The sequence below is a fragment of the Paramacrobiotus metropolitanus genome, unplaced genomic scaffold (genome assembly GCF_019649055.1).
Source record: "Paramacrobiotus metropolitanus isolate TYO unplaced genomic scaffold, Prichtersi_v1.0 Parri_scaffold0000011, whole genome shotgun sequence".
NCBI classification, from domain to species: domain Eukaryota; kingdom Metazoa; phylum Tardigrada; class Eutardigrada; order Parachela; family Macrobiotidae; genus Paramacrobiotus; species Paramacrobiotus metropolitanus.
The window spans coordinates 998411-1017227 of record NW_026570231.1 but is presented as its reverse complement, the minus strand read 5'-3'; the positions used below and the strand labels follow the sequence as shown (position 1 = coordinate 1017227).

Sequence of the window (18817 nt, the reverse complement as noted above, 5' to 3'; positions counted from 1 at the left end):
TGGTGGATCAGATACCTATCTGTCTTATAAATCTTCCGAGTACATTTCCTACAAGCGAACCACATTTAAGAGTAACGCACAGAATTGATCCCATCTGAAAACTTTTATACAAACAATCTTTCGACATCGAGCTGAAACAATCTTTCCGCACCCTCAGAAACCGGATTTTAATACGAACCGCAGAACAAGAAGAGGTGCGGCGGAATAATTTATTTCAAACTAAAAATAATTCAATTAAAGCTATGCAAAGAAAAAAATAATTCGTTAATAATAATTAACCTCTTTCCTCAATCTCCCCAACAACGACACAACGCAAATGCAATCAACCCAGACTTCCATCATACAAAAAACCGTAATAACGTCGCATTTTGCAGGGAAAAAATACAAAAAACTTCCATAAAAAATTTGTAAGAAAAATAGATCACCACAGAGAAAAAACTATGATTGGATTCCCAACGAACGGTCGAAAACCATACTATTTCTTCATGCAGCACCCGTGTGTGTACCAGACAGATCGGAAAGCGGCGGATTAACTGAAGCATTCGTCACCCTGAACGTGCTCACCTCCCATCCTTCCCATGAGAGAATAATGATACTGATATCAAGCAGCGCGCGCGCGGGAAGAGCCTTAATTACTCATGAGAATGTAGCTTGAGATGATGATAACGCAGCAAAGGATACAGAAACCGGCCAGCGCAATAGCCACCCGTTCGTCTTTCAAATCGATGGCACGCCATAATCGCTGTGGGAATGACACGGAAGAAGGTGAGTTGTTCACTCCAGGGACGGAGGAGGAATCCTTCGAGGTAGCGCCGGCGCCGGAAGACACTAAGGGCAACGTGTAATTGGCTACTGGGCTCCACGAGCCCGGAATGCTGCGAGCATCACTCAGTACACGGACGGGTTTCACTCGAAACTGATATGGCACGCCCGGCTCCAGTTTACCGAACTTGTACGAATTGTCACTGCCTTTGTATACCTATAACATACCATTAAGAACATTATCACCTATTTCCCACGCCACATCAGCATCAGCTTACTGCTGCTCAACTGTGAACAACGAAATTAGTTTTACGTGTTACAGTTATTAGGAGAAATGGCCATCACGAGTTCGCTTTTCGAAAGTCCAAAATTATTACCAAATTCAACCGCAGTGAATCAATAAGATTAATTTTCCAGGCTAATAAAACTGTATATACCTATTACATCGCCTCAAGTATTTTGTACATTGCAAAACCGATTCAGCGTTATTCAGTTTACGAACTCGCCTCGAGAAAGCTTCCTCCGGATTTCGACACTTGAAGGACATAGGAAATGTCTTCACCGTCACACTGAGGAAGTCTAACCCACTGCACTTGACAGCAATCGTCAGTCGGAACGATTTTCGGTACTATAATGGCGAAAGCGAAACCAGTAATTACCATGTCAGTGCATACATTAATTTAATAAATTAGGTACCTTTTATGGCAGGAGGCGGCGATTTCGGTGTGCGACATTCGACAATTTCCGATTGAGGGCTATCACCTGCCTCATTCACGGCGCGTACTCGAAAGAAATACAACGTCTCTTCCCGTACTTTATTTAGCTTATGAGACGTCTGGCTACCCCGGTACACTGTCTGGAAACTACAAAAGGCAGATATATATGATCACTCTACATCAAATGCAGGAAATCAACAAAGAGATAAAAACTACATTTGAGAAAGTGTAATCAGAAGCTGATCACCCAAATCAACTCAGTATTATAAGCAGAAATATCAATAAAATCAAGTTCTCAAATCTCTTCAGCAAATTCGTATAATGAATCCTCAAACAAACCATTTAAAACTTACACATCCTTTTTGTTGAATGCCATTTCCAGCACATAATCCACCTCGACGTTATTCTTGACGACATTCGTCCATTTAACCTTAATACTATTATGGCTGACTGAAACCACTTCCAGCTTGGGAATGTCGGGAACGACCGGCTTCGTCTTAATCCGGATGTGCTGAGAAAATGGGCCATCGCCAATACCGTTTGTAGCCTGAATTCTTATTCTGCAAAGTCACATTCTAATGATAAACATCGACATGGTAATTATCTCACATAAGCGGCATCCTGCCACTGAACAGGTACAGGCAGACGGAAGTGGTGTCTACACCATTCGTAATACGACTTCAGATTAAAATCCGTTTTCGTAGGAAAAGGTGCCACCATAACATGAAATGCACACTAATTGACAAATCCTGTAACTAAGCACTGCCCGCAGCAAAAAGCTGACACGATATAGGAGCTAAATATGTCACCGGATAGTTAAACGTACTTGTACAAAGTATCCGGCTGGAGGCCATCCAGTAGACACTGCGGTACAGGCTTGTCCACAATGCGCAATTGGTGCTCGAATTCCACTTTATAGCCAGTTATCGGACTGCCGTTATCCTCTGGTGGCGTCCAAAATATAGTAATCGCAGTGGCTGAGACTAGATGGGTCACCTTATCGCTCTGGATACTGCCGGGACATGCAGGTGGTGTCCAACAGGAATACGGCGGACTGAATGGTCCGTGGCCAGCCGCATTCGATGCCGCTAGACGGAAGAAGTACTGGGTGTTGGGTTTTAGGTTCTTGATCTCGTGGCTAGTTTTGGCACCGTTATAGACCTGTCACAAAATCAGTTAATATTTGTGAAATTTTACTGCCCGCTATCAATAAGTATTGTAGAATAGCAAGATTTTAAATATTTTTTTGAAAAACAACATCGCGTTACTGCCAGATAACATATACCTCCCACACTATACTGCGTTGTGCTTCAAACGGAGTCAATGTTTTGGCATGGTTAAATTCCAGCAGTTATAATTTAGACCTATACCGGAAAGGCAGCTATAGCATTGCCATTGCACTCATTTACCGGTAAAAACGACTGTTCATCAGATTCTTCAGCCATTTCTAATTTGTAATCCGTCACTGGTGCACCGTTCGACCATGGTTCCTTCCACGCCGCCATGATGGTGCTGGCATTCTTGGCTTGTAACCTTAACGATTCTGGTGCATCAGGGGGACCGGCGCCAGTTTCCACTTGAGCCACTCCCGACCATGGACCGGGCTGTAAATCATCAAAATGTTACAGCAACCTTTTCAAGCAGTAATTAATGTAATTTTCGTGTACCCCCACGGAGTTGTAGGCGCGAACCAAAAACAAATACACCTTCCCGGCACTCAATCCCTCCACGTGATTCTCCTTGGCTGGACCATAATACACTACGACACCGTCGTTTTCGGGCGAATAGCCATCATAGTGAATAATTTTCTTTAATTCATAACTGGCTATGGGTTCGCCTCCAGTGTACTTGGGAGGATCTGAAATGCAAGCGGTTAATTAAATATTACTCACATTATTTTTAGAAATAAGTACACTATTGCTCACCCCAACGCAATGTCACACCCGTGGCTTTGGGTTTTCCCACGAGGACAGGAGGAGCTGGGCCACCTGGTGCTACCGGCGGCGTATGGACCATACATACGTCAGAATAGGCGCCCTGCCCGGCACTGTTGCAGGCATGTACACGTACGAAGTACGTTTCACCGGGCTCAACGCTGGACACCAGGAGCTGCGACTCAGGACCACTATGATCCAGACGAAAGCCGTCTGTTCCAGTGCATTCCACCACATAATGGCTAATACTTTCACCACCGGTATCCGAGGGCGGATCTATTGAAGCGATTACCGAATTAACTCAGACGTTCGTGCACACACATAAAGCATATGAATTGCTTAATTCGAAGAACAACCGTTATAAACATGCATAACATCTTCAAAATATAAAACAACACTGTATCAGTGTATCCAAGAATAAAAATATATCTACGCACCCCATTGTACGCGAAAGGAATTTGGCGATGCTTTCCCTTTGATGTAGGGCTTGGAAGGCGCACGCGGCAAATCCGGCCGCGTAGTTATGCTGACGATGTTACTAAAAGGGCTAACTCCTTCACAATTTTCGGTACTCAATCGCACTTTATAGTCGGTAACACGGTTCAGATCTTTACACGAGCAGAACGTTTCAGGTCCGCTGTAGGTCGTAAGAAAGCCATGACCCTGTGGACAATCGTCAAAATAAGACATCAATGACAGTCTTGACGTTTCGCACAGTTAGCCCACCGAAGTTGGATCTTCCAGTTGTAAAACAAAGGTATCATCACACGGCCGGCGTGTCCACTCGAAAACGACATGATGTGCCGTAACCTCCACAATCCGTGGCGGTTCTGGCTGGGGTGGCGGAACACCAGCGGTGGATAAGGCCAGGATCGGTGACGCCACACTGGGGCCCAGCTCATTCTCCGCGTACACACGTATTCTGTACGTTGTATTGGGCTGCAATCTCGTTATCTTTAACTGTTTATCGTTGCCGCGATAGCATTCTATCCAGCTACTATCGTCGTTCTGGCCTTGATCATGTTCCACAATATATCGCAGAATCTTCGCACCATTATCGCATCGTGACGGCTACGAGAACAAACAAGCAGTTTATAAGAACATCCGGCTCGCCAACCACACGTCACCACCATAAAAATGCGGTCAGTTCGTTTTATTACTCTCTGTACTACTCGTGAACCATTTCATTAACTTTAATACAGACACTCACACACATTACACACTCACCAGCCATTTGACGGCGAGAGAGTTTTTAGTACGCGCTACAAGCCGCGGAGCTTCTGGTGGTTCCGGTTGCGATTTAGCGGTGCGAAAAGTGACAGCTATAAAGAAAATCGTCCAAATATTAAGCAGTCATGTAGATAACAAGATTTCACTGATGGATCATCGTGTACAAAATGTAACTTACATTCACTTTGCTTGCCTTTAAGATCACCATATCCGACTTGTGTACTAAAAATACAGCAGTATTCAGCTTTAAGTTTTATCGTTCCATCAACAAGACGGCCATGCTCTGAAAAATCTGAAGTAACCATACACGCTTCATCAAACCACAAACAAACAAAACAACAACACCGAGACGTTAGTTTACGCAGTATCTGCTCCAGCCCAACAAAAGCCTATAAATAAATGAAAAATCTACCGAAATCCACCCACGCTAACTGAACACCAATAAAAATCGCCCAAAAGGCATCATTAACTTTATAAAACTGAAAGAAGTTTAGATATTTCGTTATGCAACGGTAAAAAAATACACTTCGCTTATCTCACACCATATAGCAACAATTCACTTAATAAAAATACGGTGTAATATGAAGTGACTAATCGAACCACTGTAGCAGATAACTCTTAACAAAGTTATTGCGTGCACACCTGACCTTGTACGCAACACAAACAGTCAAAAACACTTACCAGACTAAATACTCCGTATTAGGACGCAATTCCACGAGCTGTAACGTCAACTGAGGCGCCGAACCCGCATTGAATATCCGCTGTTTATCCACGCTTTCACCACAACATACAAAATATTCCAGATCACCATCTTTAATATCAGCATGCTTTTCCAACTGAGAATAATCCAATAGCGAGAAATCCAGAGGAGTACAAGTTATGGTAACCGAATTGGCTTTAATGTTTTCCACCTAAAAAAATTATCGTTATCGTTTTAACCAACCAGTTCTTTCTACAATCATAACAGACTACTCTTTGAATAAAAACGAAAATTTCAAGACGTGTCGGCAGTAGCGTATCGCTTAAGCTTGATTCGAAGGCCCGTTACCACAATGAAAAAAATTCAAAAACTCAGAATTTTGTTTTAACTGCAAAAATATCCAAAAACCACAAACTTTCGCCTTCACCGACTTCACAATCGAAGCAAGCACTCTAAGGAAATTCATTTCGAAACAACTTAGAGTGCTGATTTTAGTATCATTGCTACGAAGTTTTCAGAAGTTTTGACCAGGGCCAAAAATTTCAAAATTCGCGCATCGACGTTAACTGCTCGGCTGGTGCAATAGCGTTATTTCAGCCTTTAAGCGGATAAGTAAATGTGTTTTATTATCGAAAAAAATCGTACTGTTCATTATTTTTATTACTTTCACGACGTCATAGACTGTTCTAAATATTTAAACATTTTAAATTCTTGTTGTACAAATATGTGTATAATTACGTACAAAATGCTGAGCAAGCCATAGGTTAAACTTTGAAATCAAGCGCAAACCGTGGTAAAGCGATGCAATCAATGGACGACTGCCTAAGTTTTCATTTTGTTGATTAAAATCGCCACAGTCACCATGTCAATGTGCTCAATACACCGCAACCATTTCACAGTCGTTACAGAAAAGTCCCCAGGCCATTTTGGCCATGGAGTACGAGATCGGCCAGAAATGCTGCACGTCTGCATGAGAGCGATCAACTTAATTTCCACAATCAAGCTCTCTGTCATTGCAAACGATGTTTCTTACACACACGGCTTAATTCTTTAGCAAATATTCCGATAAATTCTACGCTTACACATTATTTTCTATTTTACCTACATGAATTGTTACGAACGCTCAACTTTAACAGCAACTACAAAGTACAAAAGCGATGCACAGAGTACGAGTGTCACGTACCATAACAGGTTTGATTGTGCCAAGGAATGCGGCCAGTACATCATCTTCGTTTTCCATCCCATTAACGGTCGGCGGCGGACTGACTGATCCACATCCCTCCGTATCACCGTTCTCATGCTCCGTGTCATATAGGACGGCACCACTATCGTTGCTCTTTTGATTGTCATTGTCGAATTCCTGATTATAACGCCTGTTACCCGCGCCACCATTACTATTGTACATTGGTCGCTTGCGTTCGAATTTCTTTTTTAGCTTTTGACGGGCAGCATAATTACGGTCATCCAATAGAGCAGGATTTTGCGGTTGCTGAATATAGTTGTGATGATGATAATCTAGACAGAAACGAAAATGCATGTTAAGCTGCTCAATTTAAAAAATGAACTATCAAGCACGAAGTTTGTCATTTAGCATCCACAATAAATTACGTAACAAACATGCAAATTTTAAATAAGGCGCAACAGAAACCGGTATATCGGAGAACATAGTAATTATCAATTTCTTAGTTTGAATTTCCGATCGTGAATAAGAAAAAACGTTGCACAGTCAGTTATTCAATTGAGCAAAATTTTACGTTTTATTAATGCCTGCACGTTTTTACAAAATCTTCTGTGAAGAAACTTTATATCGTTCTGCCCCCAATTTTACATCGTTCTATTCTGCTCCGATGTGGTTGACTACTGGCCCAGCAGCAACTTCGCAGAAACCGCAATAAACAAACAAAGCTTTTAATTGTAGAAGAAAAAAGCTATGGATATTGCCGAACACATAACTACAGTCATCTCCTCAAGAGAAAATCAGAACAAAAATAAAAACTGACTACCTGGTGGATAAACCGTCGACGGTTGTGTGGCATAACCGTTCTGTTGCATCCCGTTAGTTAGGGGAACAGCGTGGGATACGGGATACTGAGCAGGAAAGCTTGCAGCATGTATAGGCATCTGCAGTTGCATTTGAGCAGGAACCTGTACAGACAAACACATATGTACAAGACAGCCTATCCGTACCGAGCAGATAATATTTTAAGGTCTTATCGAAACGAGGCCAGATAAAAATAGTGATAAATGTGCGGCAAGAACGTCTGAGCTATCCAACAAGCAGATAGGGTGCGACATGCACCAATCATCTTCTGACACGGTGTGCCGCAGCCAGCAAAAATCGCAACATAAAGTCAGCATAATGCGTGATTAATCATAAATGCAATGGTATGATTGTGCTGTCTGATGCCAAAGCTCATAAAAACCAGAAGATTACAGGTAAGATGCGCACTCACATAATAGCTATGCTGAAATGGTTCCAGTGTCGCACCATCCGGATAGGGCTGATTAGAGATATAAACAGAACGCAATACGCCGTGATCGTCAATCAATTGTTGAACATATTGTCCCGGAGGCACCGTGACGGGAATGGCAGTCGGTGGATTGGAACAGTTGGACATGATGGTTACACTGGCGGGACCTACAACCATAATATTTTCCCTTTATAATCCAAGAGCAATATCAGTATCCTCCGTCTGCGTCTACATCAGCAACCAGGAAATAATGCGCAGTTCTAATTCCAAAATAATGATCACGGATTCGCGATCGACACATATGGGACCATCATACATCGCGTACACTGGATATATGGGAAGAAAATGTTAATGATGTTCGTAAGGACTCCACGCGACTTAGGCAGTGTCTGCCATCGAAGCTTGTACCGAAATCGGACTTATCCTACTTCTCAACAGACTCAAGGTCTACGACATTCTAATGGCCGCTTAGCTATGCATTATTTGTGTACGGCAACCTTGAACCAACGTCAAGTGATGCAGAGAGAAAGAAATGCGTACGAGTGAAGCACACAGATGCAGCAGCCAGCAGGCACGTACCTTATTCCGGACTCACAGAAACGTCAGATCATAACAAACGCTTGCTGCTTGCAACATGACAAATGGCCGTTCGAAAGCACATGCGTGACCGAAATAAAACCTTTCGCAATAAAAATTGACAAAGATCAAAAAGAAGCAGTCGTTAAAATTTCTCTCCACTTTTCTGTAAATTAATCGAACCTTGGAGCACGTCGCCACACTTTTAAGATTCAAAAAAGTTGTTGTAAGTAGCGCATATTCACTACCACTGGCAAAAAACAGCGCAGACACATCTATTTTTGTGAGGTAACCCACTGGCGTCGATTGCGGAAAATAACACGTCCTTGTGGTGAGCCGAACCCTACAACCCCAGACACGCAGTGCGTCGCTCCGTGTAATTTGAAGAATAGAGCCAATGCAATGCATATGTACGAGTACTGCACTTACAGATACAGTAAACTCTGTTGGCTTCCACTAATGTACTGCGCAACTGGCCAAGATTTTATCGAAAGTTTCGACAGAATCTGAGATTTCCATTTTTCGAAACCAAACATAAAGTTTACGTTTACATAAGACGTAAACATGTTATACACTAATGTGTCCATAGAAGAGTGACAGTCCAGGAATGCGCCAATAATAAATCTAAAAAAAACCACCTTATTTTCGCAGTAAAGCGCGCGAAAGCACCGGCTGGGGATATCTGTTCATACGTCACTGTTAACCAAGGCGGGCACCCGTTTCACAGCAATCTCGAGAAATGAACGAACCATTCATTCACTGCTGGGTGATCGTTCTTGTGCGCAACAGTTAAAACTTAAATGTACATAAATATTAACGATAAATTACAAAGAAGTTAAACCGAATCCTTTTTCGAGTAAGGTGAGAAGTTTAAAAACTTTAAAAACATGCTTGCTTATTAATCTTGCTAGTTATATAGCGTGACATACATACAGTGGCTATCGGTTTAAAAAACATCAATCCTATCCAAAAGGACCAAACGAAAAATACTTCGGTTCTTTTTAAATTTACCTTAATTGTTATTTCCCATAAATTATTGTGGCAAGAATTGTAATAATATTTCTTATTGGAAACTGGCTACCTGCCTGCCTAATTATCAGCTGCATCGTTTCTCATGTACAAGTACTCGTACTTATTTTCACAGCATAATGAATCGAGACATCCTTTTGACGTTGCCGGATTATAGTACTTTGTATGTAGCTTTTATACCGCTAATAATTCATAAGAGTATTTCTGACATCAGCTGACGTCTTAGAAAAACGTTTACCTTGAATAACGTGAGTCTCCGGGCCATTATGCACCTGTACAACACTACCGGAAGCGACATGGAGATCCACAAAGTATGGCGCAACACGGAAGGAATTATTGGGGGCGGAGTGTCGACGGTCAAAACGATGATTCAGTGTGTTGGCGTTTGGAGATCCCGTCTGCGTCACCAAAAGAAATGGTTGAATTTGTAGCTGCTGGTCCGGAGCGACGGATACCGGTACGGGGGGCGTGCTGTTGGCTGATCGATACGTGCCATGCGATACGGGAACGCCGCGCGGATACCCGGTGAGACCGTTGACGGAGCGGACAATGCTTGTGGTTCCCACTGCCCGTTGACGCACTGTACTATTAGGCGCAATTTGGCGGTATGTCAGCGAGGGAATGAATTTACGGGGAAAACGCGGTGTGGTCGCGTTAAGATTAGACCGAATTTTTGGTCTCACGTGCCAGGAAGGAGCACCGAAAGGCGGCGGCACGGACAGATGGTTAGGATTGACTATTGACGTATTTGGCTGCTGGTTCGGAGACTGGAAGGTGGCGTAAAGGTCACCTGTATATCACACAACTTTCTTAAAGTGCGCCACACAATATTCTGCATAAATACAATATAACACAAGTAATCATGCAGTGTTCTGCAGTACAATTTAGAATTAATGACTGGCTTTTGGTGATGGTGGATTTGTAGTTGTGCAAGTACGACAAACTGTTTCAGTCACAAAGAAAGTTTACCCAAGAAATTGTTTGTAAGCAAAGCCCTTTCCGGCTTTTTCGCGCGCATGGGTGTCAATTTCGTAACAGAACGATTCCACGTTTTTTACTGTAATCGATGCGATGTGTATAGTGATGTTCCGCCTATCTGTTACAAATGCAGTACTAGCAGTATATTGCTCACATTTAAGCGTGCATGATCCAACGTTAACCAACTGTTGCTTAAATCAATACTTTATTTGTTCCCAATTATTTCGATCTTTTGTTATGAGATATATAATAGTCGACAATTTATGCCGTATACAGTTGTTTTTTAATTAACGAGTCCAAATGCAAAAATTCTATCGACAAACTTGCAACCATGATAGGTTTTAGCTCCATTAGTAGGATCGAATAGTGAAGTATCTTTGCAGAGGATATTGTTGCAATTGCACTAGAAATATATAGATTTTGCTTACGTACCGTAGGCAAGGTTACGTTACATTGGAACAAAAATCAAACATGGTTTTTAAAGGATAACAAAAAATTTGGAAGTCCCTGTCCGATTAATCAAAAAACGTATTGCTTACAAATTTCAATCCCGTGCAAAAAGTTGATATTTAAACGAATATTATTTATAAAACATCAGACCGGGTTTAAACAGGCGCTTGTTGCTACATTTATTTACAGGCATAGTTTACATGCAGCCTGAAATTTAACTAGTGCGGTACGACATTGACATCTGATGCATCGTGCACGTAACTTTGGTAGACCCTGACGCTGATTGCATAGTTATACGTAGTACGAACATAAGTAATCCCCAATTCTGAAGAGATATAAAACTAAATAATTTATTAACTGATGTTGAGCATGAATTGTTGTTTCGAAGCTACTTTTACAGAATGTGGATATAAGCATGTGGATTAACGCAACGATACCCTGCGAGGTACGTATTACTTATCTAATCCCCACAACGTGGATTACAATATTAACCTTCTTAAATGTACAACAAATGTAAGTCACATGTACGGCAATTATATATTCGCTAACATGCACGAGTACCAGAATAGAATGGTTAACAGGCGCACATTCGGAGTACTGTACCTGGAAAAATTTGCGTGACAGGATTGCGAAAAGCCGTCGGATCCGCAGTCGGTTCTAGGATCCGCGGGATAGGTCCATGCATGTTAGGTGCAGGGAACATTCCACAGCATGGCTGAATTATTCGGATTCATTGCATTTTACCGCTTCCTCACAAAGTGACCTCAAAAGAAATGCAAAGTGTTAAACTATGTAGCATTCACAGCATAGCATCACTCGTACGTATACGATATCAGTACCATGGCAAACTAAATACTAAATACTACTGCAGATTTAGTTTGCAATGCTCTTACTGTCGTACATACGGAAAACATAATGATTTTACACAGAAAACGTTATTATCACAACAATTAATACTGCTATTACAGTTAACGCTGCACGTGGTATAGCACTAACGATAACGCACTGAACTAGAATTACCCAAATTAAAGAATTCCGGAGAACTTTCCCTTTACTTTACGAAGTTGTAGTACTTGGTTGCCTTTATTAGAAGATTTATAAAAAAAATAGACAGAACATGCCTTTTCATTTTTATTTTCCATATAACGCATTTTGAACCCGAGCTGGTAATCCAAGCGCAACAAAAATGAAAAGTCATAGATCGATGTACTCAACACACAAGTAAGTTTACTAAAGCTTCATATGTGTTGTCTATATGCAATTTCGTAGTACAGATATAGTTTTCGAATAAGTTTATCATAGATTAACAGCGATTTTGGTCAGCCAATTGGCTTTGGATTACGGACCAATACTGTCAGCAATGGCAAACACATTCCTCGTAAGCTGTACGCTATTACATATTAATAATAAAATAAACGTCCTCGTTAAATAATTTTTTCAACTGTTGCTTGCATCTTTATACGCCCAAGCACCCAGCAGTCAGTAGTTTACAACTTCACACTGCCATGCAGATGGACAAAGTTTTGTAGTCATTTGTAGTTTTGTTGTGATAATTATTAATTAACTTCGACTTAATTACAATACAGAATTAAAGATACTGACGTGCTCGCGCAAAGTTCGACTCAACCATTTTGATTGCGCTCATATGCATAAATAACATTATTGTTACAAAATGATCACGAATTGCTAATAAAGTAATATTTTTCAAACTGAGCATGTCCCAATCAGAAAAATAATGTTATCAACTGTTTTTATCACTAATGACCAAACTGTCATAAACATGCAAAAGGTGAACATCCAGCAACATCTTATTTTAACGGCACAAATAAATGACACAGATATCTTCGAAATCTGAAAACTACCTTTGCTGTAGAAGAGCAATACACACAGCGAACGCTATCGGGCAGAGGCGGAAAAACAGGAAACAGTTGGCGACTAATTTTAAAATCCATCTCACTGCCAGCTGTTGCTCGCCGCAAAAATTCAGGTCGATCGCAGCCACTTTAGCTACGCCGACCATTCTCACGATCATCTTGGCGCAAGTTTCAAATGCTATACCACAGCATGTGCATATGGGCTAACACGATACAGGCACCAATCTCCTGCTACCATATGGAGCAAAGATTAACCATGGAAAAGCGCTACATTTAACCCTGATTAAGGCTACATCTACTTCTTTCAGTTATTTTTATCAATACGGATCAGAAGGATACATTTACGGTGCGGGGATAACCGTGGCCGACAGCTTAAGGAAGAATCCGTTGCCACATAGGACGATATCTTTTGTGCCACCTACCTCTTTACCGGCGGACGTGTTGTCAAATCAGGCCATCAACACACGCGCACTCCTATTATAAGCATTATAATGCATCCAACAGATACAGCGCATCATGATCTTTTTCAGTGTGTCTTCTCCCATTGCGCGGATAAAAATGTTTTGAAGGAGAAAATAACCCTTCTGTATTTTGATTTACGTGAGGACAATACGCGGCGTATAATAATGAAGTCTGTTAAGAAAATCCACAGGCTGTGGTTAATCGGCAGCAGTTATAGACTATTATGCCGACGCTACCATTGACGCAGTCAACATATCATACTTGATCCAGAATACTTAGGCTCCGTGCGTCTCCCGCTCGGCTAGGGAACTACGCTACAGAAAGAGAGGAAAGAGAGAGAGAGAAACATAAGAGTGCGCGCGCGAGAACCAGACAGTTAGCTCTACTTACTGCGAATCACATGTTATGAAAGCGGATCTGCTGGATGTGGATCAGTACGAAAATGTGCAGTGATCCTGTGCGCACATTGGGAGATTTGCCGATCGCGCCACGATATGTGCTGTATGGGAGTCTACTTTGTGTACCGCGCTCTGTGGCTCCGTGTGTGTATACATGATGTGTGACGACAGGGGCCACCGTGATTTAAGAACACACCATCGATTTTCCTTTGACACTCACGCCTTTTTTCCAATGACGCAAACACAGCCAATTTAACCATCATATATCTAGTTATATATATATATGCAATCGGATCCCGTATGGAGGATAAAATTTATAAGGTGACACAGCTTGACGGATGCATAGCCTTACCTATTCTGCGCCGGCAACCGCTGCAGTCCAATCCGGACGTACCGCGGCATATACGGATATTAAAGCCTGGCGCACCTTAATTAGATCATTTTTACTTGCGCCCTTTGGATCTACGTAATTATGCGCACAACCGGGATACAGGTGCGTAAAGGATTAGCTGAGACAGCAACAACATTGGAGCACTTGCTTGACGTTCAACAACAATGGCGACTCTCATCATGGCTTAAAGCGAAGCGTGTAATTAGGGATGGATTCCAATTCGCATGCAATATAATCGTATACCTGAAACCGTTATTCCAGTTTGAATAAAACGGCATTGAGGATCTGTTTTACATGTTTATGGCAGTAATCAGTATGCAACATCTAGTTATGTAGAGATATCGACATCATTCAACATGCTGCATGAAGACGTCATGGTCAGGAAAGTTTGGCGCGAATGTTCAGAATGAAGTTTTTGGGTGGATTTTTCAGCTCGCTGATTCGAGCAGTATCTGGAATTCGGGAAGCAACCGTCACTGTGCTCGGGCGTATAGTGAAATAAATATGCCTATCTGAAATTCAAAAACTTACAATCATGAGTCTGTAAAACCGCATCCGCTGAATTAATGTCTTCAGTTTCGACGGTTCTAGGTACAACGCAACACCCTATATAGCTAGCTACCTGCCCAGAATATAACCTGAAAGTCTGAAACATAACTTGTTGTTCTTAGTAATAATCGAAAGCAACTGCGCGTTAGTTTCGATGTTGTAACAGCAATATTATCTTTCGCGATCTTCAAAAATCAAGCACTATATTCCTAACAATAGTGCGCTACTGCGCTTAATAGCACATTGTTGCTACGGTAAACAAAGGCAGTTACCGTTACTGTAATTATTGTTGAAGCAGTGGACTTTATAAGGACTAGGCTGTATATTTATGCAACAACAACAACTGCGCGTTTTACACTGCTGGTATACTTAACTAATAATTGCTGTGGCTTTTATTTTAAAAAGGCTTGCGCATATTCTTTTTAAAGAAATTACCGAAGGGAAAAGGTCACTGTCAACTAAGTACTGTGCTTGTATTCTAATTACCTTAACTTGCAGCTAGTGATTGCGCTTTTCAGTACTATAGCATTTTAGTAATAAAATATGTTTTTTAGTTGTAAGTAGGCTCAAGACATATCATATGCAACACTTCTGCTGTAGGCTGTGTATGCAAGCATCTATTAAACAAAAAAAGGTTTTCCGTGGTGTCGGCGGGAGTACTTCCCGTGTACTTTACATTTTAACAGAAATAAATTTTCTGTTAAAATTTTCTGTCTCTTTCTGACACTTTCTGAAATTTTTTGTCTCTTTCTGTTAAACTGAGAAGTACACGGGAAGTGCTCCCTCCGTCACCGCAGAAAACCTTCTTTGTTAAACTGAGAAAGTACGCGGGAAGTGCTCCCTCCGTCACCGCAGAAAACCTTTTTTGTTTGAAAAATGCTTGCACATAGGTAGTCTACAGAAAAACAGAACTGTATTGTATACGGTACGTCTTGCGCCTACTTTACAATTCACTAAGCAAGGATTTCAGAGCCAAGATTTTATGAGTACGTAGAATTAAAAATTAATTAGAACCATTACTACGTACACGCACTAATAAAGGTGCACTTATAGTACTCACTTTAATTTTCACAAATCTCTTACAGTACAGTAACTAGCAACCAGTGTGTATGTGTATCTGATTTTGAGAAGAACTTTTTCCTGAAACTGAAACTGAATTCGAAATCTGAATGGGGTCGCAAAAAAATGATCGAGATGAGACAGCGCAAAATGTTTTGTCGGATGTTACTCCTCTTCCGTCTGGTGAAAATTCTGGAATCGAAGAACTTCGCCACGAAAGGCCAGATGTCAATCAAATACCATCTGAAAAAAATGTCGGCATGCGAAGCAGCAGCGTTACGATTATCAGTCACCGGCACAGTGGTCCCGCGGGGAGCATAATGCGAAACGAAGGAAGCATTATGGGTGCCGGCATCCGAAGGTCATCCAGGGCCCGCAATAGTTTCATCAATCCTGCTCGGGATTCCCTGACGACCATACGACAGCGATCACGACGAAACTCCCTCGGACCAGCTCACGCTCAAAGCTCATCCGCACGCGCGCCTGAAGAAGACTTTTCTGTGTTTTTTACTGCAAGCAACACAAGTTGTAAGCTGCCCAACATGGTATGAACGGCATAAATACAGAGTACAATGCGAACAGTCTGTAATTAAAATGCGGGTTTATTGAAAGATATTTCAGTATTCCGTAGGCGTAGTCAAGGGATTCTTATTATTAGTGATATTCCGACACGTGTTTAAAATTTTTCAGCAACAGTTTCCTGTTCACAGAATGATCACAGTGTCCAGAATACGTGGTCAAGGTCTTGGCGAAGCAACTCCTTCTTCAACGGAAGTTTTAGGCACGTAAGTAATGTACAAGATGCAGCAATTTTTTATAAATAACGCCTTAGATTGCATCGGTCTGTAATGCTAATAAGCTTGCTGCCCACCAATTAAAGCAAAACTTTAATATGCTTAGATTTACTGTAAAACAGAACAGTGTTTTTTACTGTCGCTTAGTGTTGATATGTTGTCTTTACATATTTATCGTTAATTGTGCATCCGCCAATATCTGTACTTGTTTTTTCTTGGTCTATGATCAATAACCATCGGCCGAGGCATTAGACGAGACTTTTTTCGACAACAGCCAGTTTCCGTTGTACAATAATATATATACCTGCACAAGTAGACACGGATAAAAATGAATCAACATTTAAACTTTGTAGGACCTGTTTTTTTTTATGACGGTGGCTCTGATTTAGTTACATCTGCACTAGCAGTGCTCATTGTGTAATAGTCAATACTTCTATAGATATCACTCGTGCGCAGTTCTACATAAGGTTACTATTAATTTTTCAGATTACATACACAGCATTACCGTTGCTAAATCCAGCTTAAGAGAGAAAATAACCGGCTACAGTTTAATATATTCCAATGTTGCCGCTTGTATGTTTGAGGTAGGTGTTATTCGTGAAAATCTAATAAATAACCTGCAAATAGAGTTCACAATACATTTCATTGAGTGCCTGGCGCAGAATGCTGCGATCTGCAATTAATTGCAGTGTTCCTGTATATATATACCTGCAGGCACATTCGACAAAAATCGAAGAAATTTTTCAAAATCTGGATAATCCAAGTAGCAGTTTTTTGGAGGATACGCGAATCGTCTTGTTTCTTAGCGATGTCCCAGCCAGAATTGTTAACACTTTCGTTCTGTTGCCTGTTGACACCGCACCTACTGCTACCGTATATTCGTCCGGTGATGTTGCCGCTGTAGCAAAGGATTTCGTGGAGAAGATGGTTCATTTCAGCTTGCTTCTCTCCACACTGTACACAGTAAGTTGCCAATTTGCTTGTGAATTATTCAGTCTGTACTTCCGAACCTCAGCTAACCCGGACCCCGGTCATATTAAGTTAATTCAGCTGTTACCTGCAAGCTGATTATGAGAAAGGTTACGAGTACATTTGTACATCTTCGTTGCTGCATACGGTTACTACTCCGGCTACAAAATTATATTAACTGGACTTCATTGAAGAAACCGTTGTTATAAACTGAAATATCTCGAGAAACGGTTCAGTAACATAAAAAGTTTCTCTTTCTTGTTTTCAAAATTGCAGCTGGAAGAAGACGAGCAGGTAAAGAATGTGTCATGGAGTCTTGAAAAGGCTATTCTCAATCCAGGTAAAAAATTCAGCAGTGCTGCAAAATACGAAGTGCATACATACTTAATTAACCACAAAACGCTAATTTAATTGAAGCGTATTACTGCGGCTTTCAGTGCTGGTTTTGTCTCCAGCGGTTTTGATGCTTTATCTGGTTTTCGCTTCTCTACAGAATTGATTGACATTCTGATCCGTTCGGAGTTGACGTTCCCGGTTTCCGCCTTCCTTCAGTTTTATCACGGGCCGTTGCATCTACCGCGATTAGGCGACGGTGAGGCGGCGAGTGAAATTTAAAATAACAAACCCGAAGTCCTTTTAAGACAATAAATAGTTATTACTCATATATTAGTAATTATGCCAATATATACAGTAAAATATCTTTAATAATAGCTAATGTTTATCGGGTGGAGCATTGTTTATCCTCTAAAGAAAGCTTGTAGAATAAATGGTATGATAGAAATATAAAAAAACAACGTTAACATCTGAAGCGTAAAAAATTTAGCAGGGCAAAGTTTATTCTGTCCGATGTAAGATGTCTCTTTTAGAATTTGAATGGGCATATCCGCCGGGCTCTACAAAGAATTAAAGGCGAACTCCACCAACTCCATAACTATCTAATTGTAATTTGTAAATTTAATTTTATTTAGTTTAGTTACTTTAGTATTATTAATATTAAGATCCTCTACGGCTTTTTAAAGCCTACACAAGCCCAATAAGGTTTTGTTCGGGTCGGTACGCGCGCACAAGCCGTACCAAGCCCGTGACCCGAACCGGTGACACCCGCTGCAATCCAGGTGTGGTTCATTGTTCGATTGACTGGACTCGGTAAAATTTCAAAACTTCAGTTTAAGCGCGTGATTGTTAGCGTTTGCACTGTTTGTTGACACTAATTAGGTAGATTGGCACGTCGAAGGTTTACAGTGGGAAACGGTAAATTCTAGCAAACGGTTCTTCCTCCAGTTTTGGTGTACATTTAATTTAGACCTACACTGACATTGTTCTGAGCGATCCACCATGCCTAAACCTAGACTAGCGAGCAGCAACAAAGCGCAACCAACTCCAGAAGTGGTAAAAACCATGAGTGCACCCTTAGATTTCGAAGTCGAACGTATCATGGCCCACCATCAAGAGCCATCCGGGGCAGTACGCTATCT

General features: G+C 41.3%; 2 protein-coding genes across 14 annotated transcripts; one reads left to right on the top strand and one right to left on the bottom strand.

Moving 5' to 3' along the window:
- Nucleotides 1–90: 90 nt before the first annotated feature.
- LOC129583678 (fibronectin type-III domain-containing protein 3A-like) lies at nt 91–13470 on the bottom strand. Of its 3 annotated transcripts, XM_055475580.1 has the most exons (19): nt 13143–13470; nt 11450–11609; nt 9657–10208; nt 7796–7980; nt 7346–7487; nt 6526–6857; nt 5324–5553; nt 4821–4864; nt 4640–4734; nt 4139–4483; nt 3850–4075; nt 3404–3688; nt 3146–3336; nt 2888–3082; nt 2305–2639; nt 1832–2038; nt 1459–1625; nt 1269–1390; nt 91–979 (listed from the first exon to the last, which is right to left on the bottom strand). In XM_055475580.1, the coding sequence occupies exons 2-19, from the start codon at nt 11547–11549 to the stop codon at nt 629–631; spliced, it is 4104 nt and encodes a 1367-aa protein (XP_055331555.1). In that variant the 5' UTR covers nt 11550–11609; nt 13143–13470; the 3' UTR covers nt 91–628. The 3 variants fall into 3 exon arrangements, with proteins under 3 accessions (XP_055331555.1, XP_055331556.1, XP_055331557.1); XM_055475581.1 differs by lacking the exons at nt 9657–10208; nt 11450–11609; nt 13143–13470 and adding an exon at nt 8393–8659 and having other exon boundaries at nt 7796–8139; XM_055475582.1 differs by lacking the exons at nt 9657–10208; nt 11450–11609; nt 13143–13470 and adding an exon at nt 8393–8659.
- A 33-nt stretch (nt 13471–13503) lies between these two features.
- On the top strand, nt 13504–18675 carry LOC129583680 (uncharacterized). 11 transcript variants are annotated; one of them, XM_055475587.1, is made up of 8 exons: nt 13504–15154; nt 15287–16124; nt 16270–16360; nt 16860–16957; nt 17088–17336; nt 17619–17682; nt 17836–17934; nt 18209–18675. In XM_055475587.1, the coding sequence occupies exons 2-8, from the start codon at nt 15690–15692 to the stop codon at nt 18247–18249; spliced, it is 1077 nt and encodes a 358-aa protein (XP_055331562.1). In that variant the 5' UTR covers nt 13504–15154; nt 15287–15689; the 3' UTR covers nt 18250–18675. The 11 variants fall into 11 exon arrangements, 10 of the variants coding, with proteins under 10 accessions (XP_055331562.1, XP_055331567.1, XP_055331566.1 ...); XR_008689807.1 differs by having other exon boundaries at nt 13504–16124; nt 16270–16364; XM_055475592.1 differs by having other exon boundaries at nt 13504–16107; nt 16290–16360.
- The last annotated feature ends 142 nt before the right edge of the window (nt 18676–18817 follow it).

Bases quoted from the DNA above. Each gene is read 5' to 3' on its own strand.
- LOC129583678 (XM_055475580.1), bottom strand. From the start codon at position 11,549: ATGTTCCCTGCACCTAACATGCATGGACCTATCCCGCGGATCCTAGAA. The intron at 7,488-7,795 runs GTGAGTGCGCAT...TTGTCTGTACAG, and splicing joins CATTTCAGCATAGCTATTAT to GTTCCTGCTCAAATGCAACT. The intron at 4,865-5,323 runs GTAAGTGTTTTT...CTGTATTTTTAG, and splicing joins AATACGGAGTATTTAGTCTG to TACACAAGTCGGATATGGTG.
- LOC129583680 (XM_055475587.1), top strand. From the start codon at position 15,690: ATGGGGTCGCAAAAAAATGATCGAGATGAGACAGCGCAAAATGTTTTG. The intron at 16,125-16,269 runs GTATGAACGGCA...AAAATTTTTCAG, and splicing joins GTTGTAAGCTGCCCAACATG to CAACAGTTTCCTGTTCACAG. The intron at 17,935-18,208 runs GTGAGGCGGCGA...TGTCTCTTTTAG, and splicing joins TCTACCGCGATTAGGCGACG to AATTTGAATGGGCATATCCG.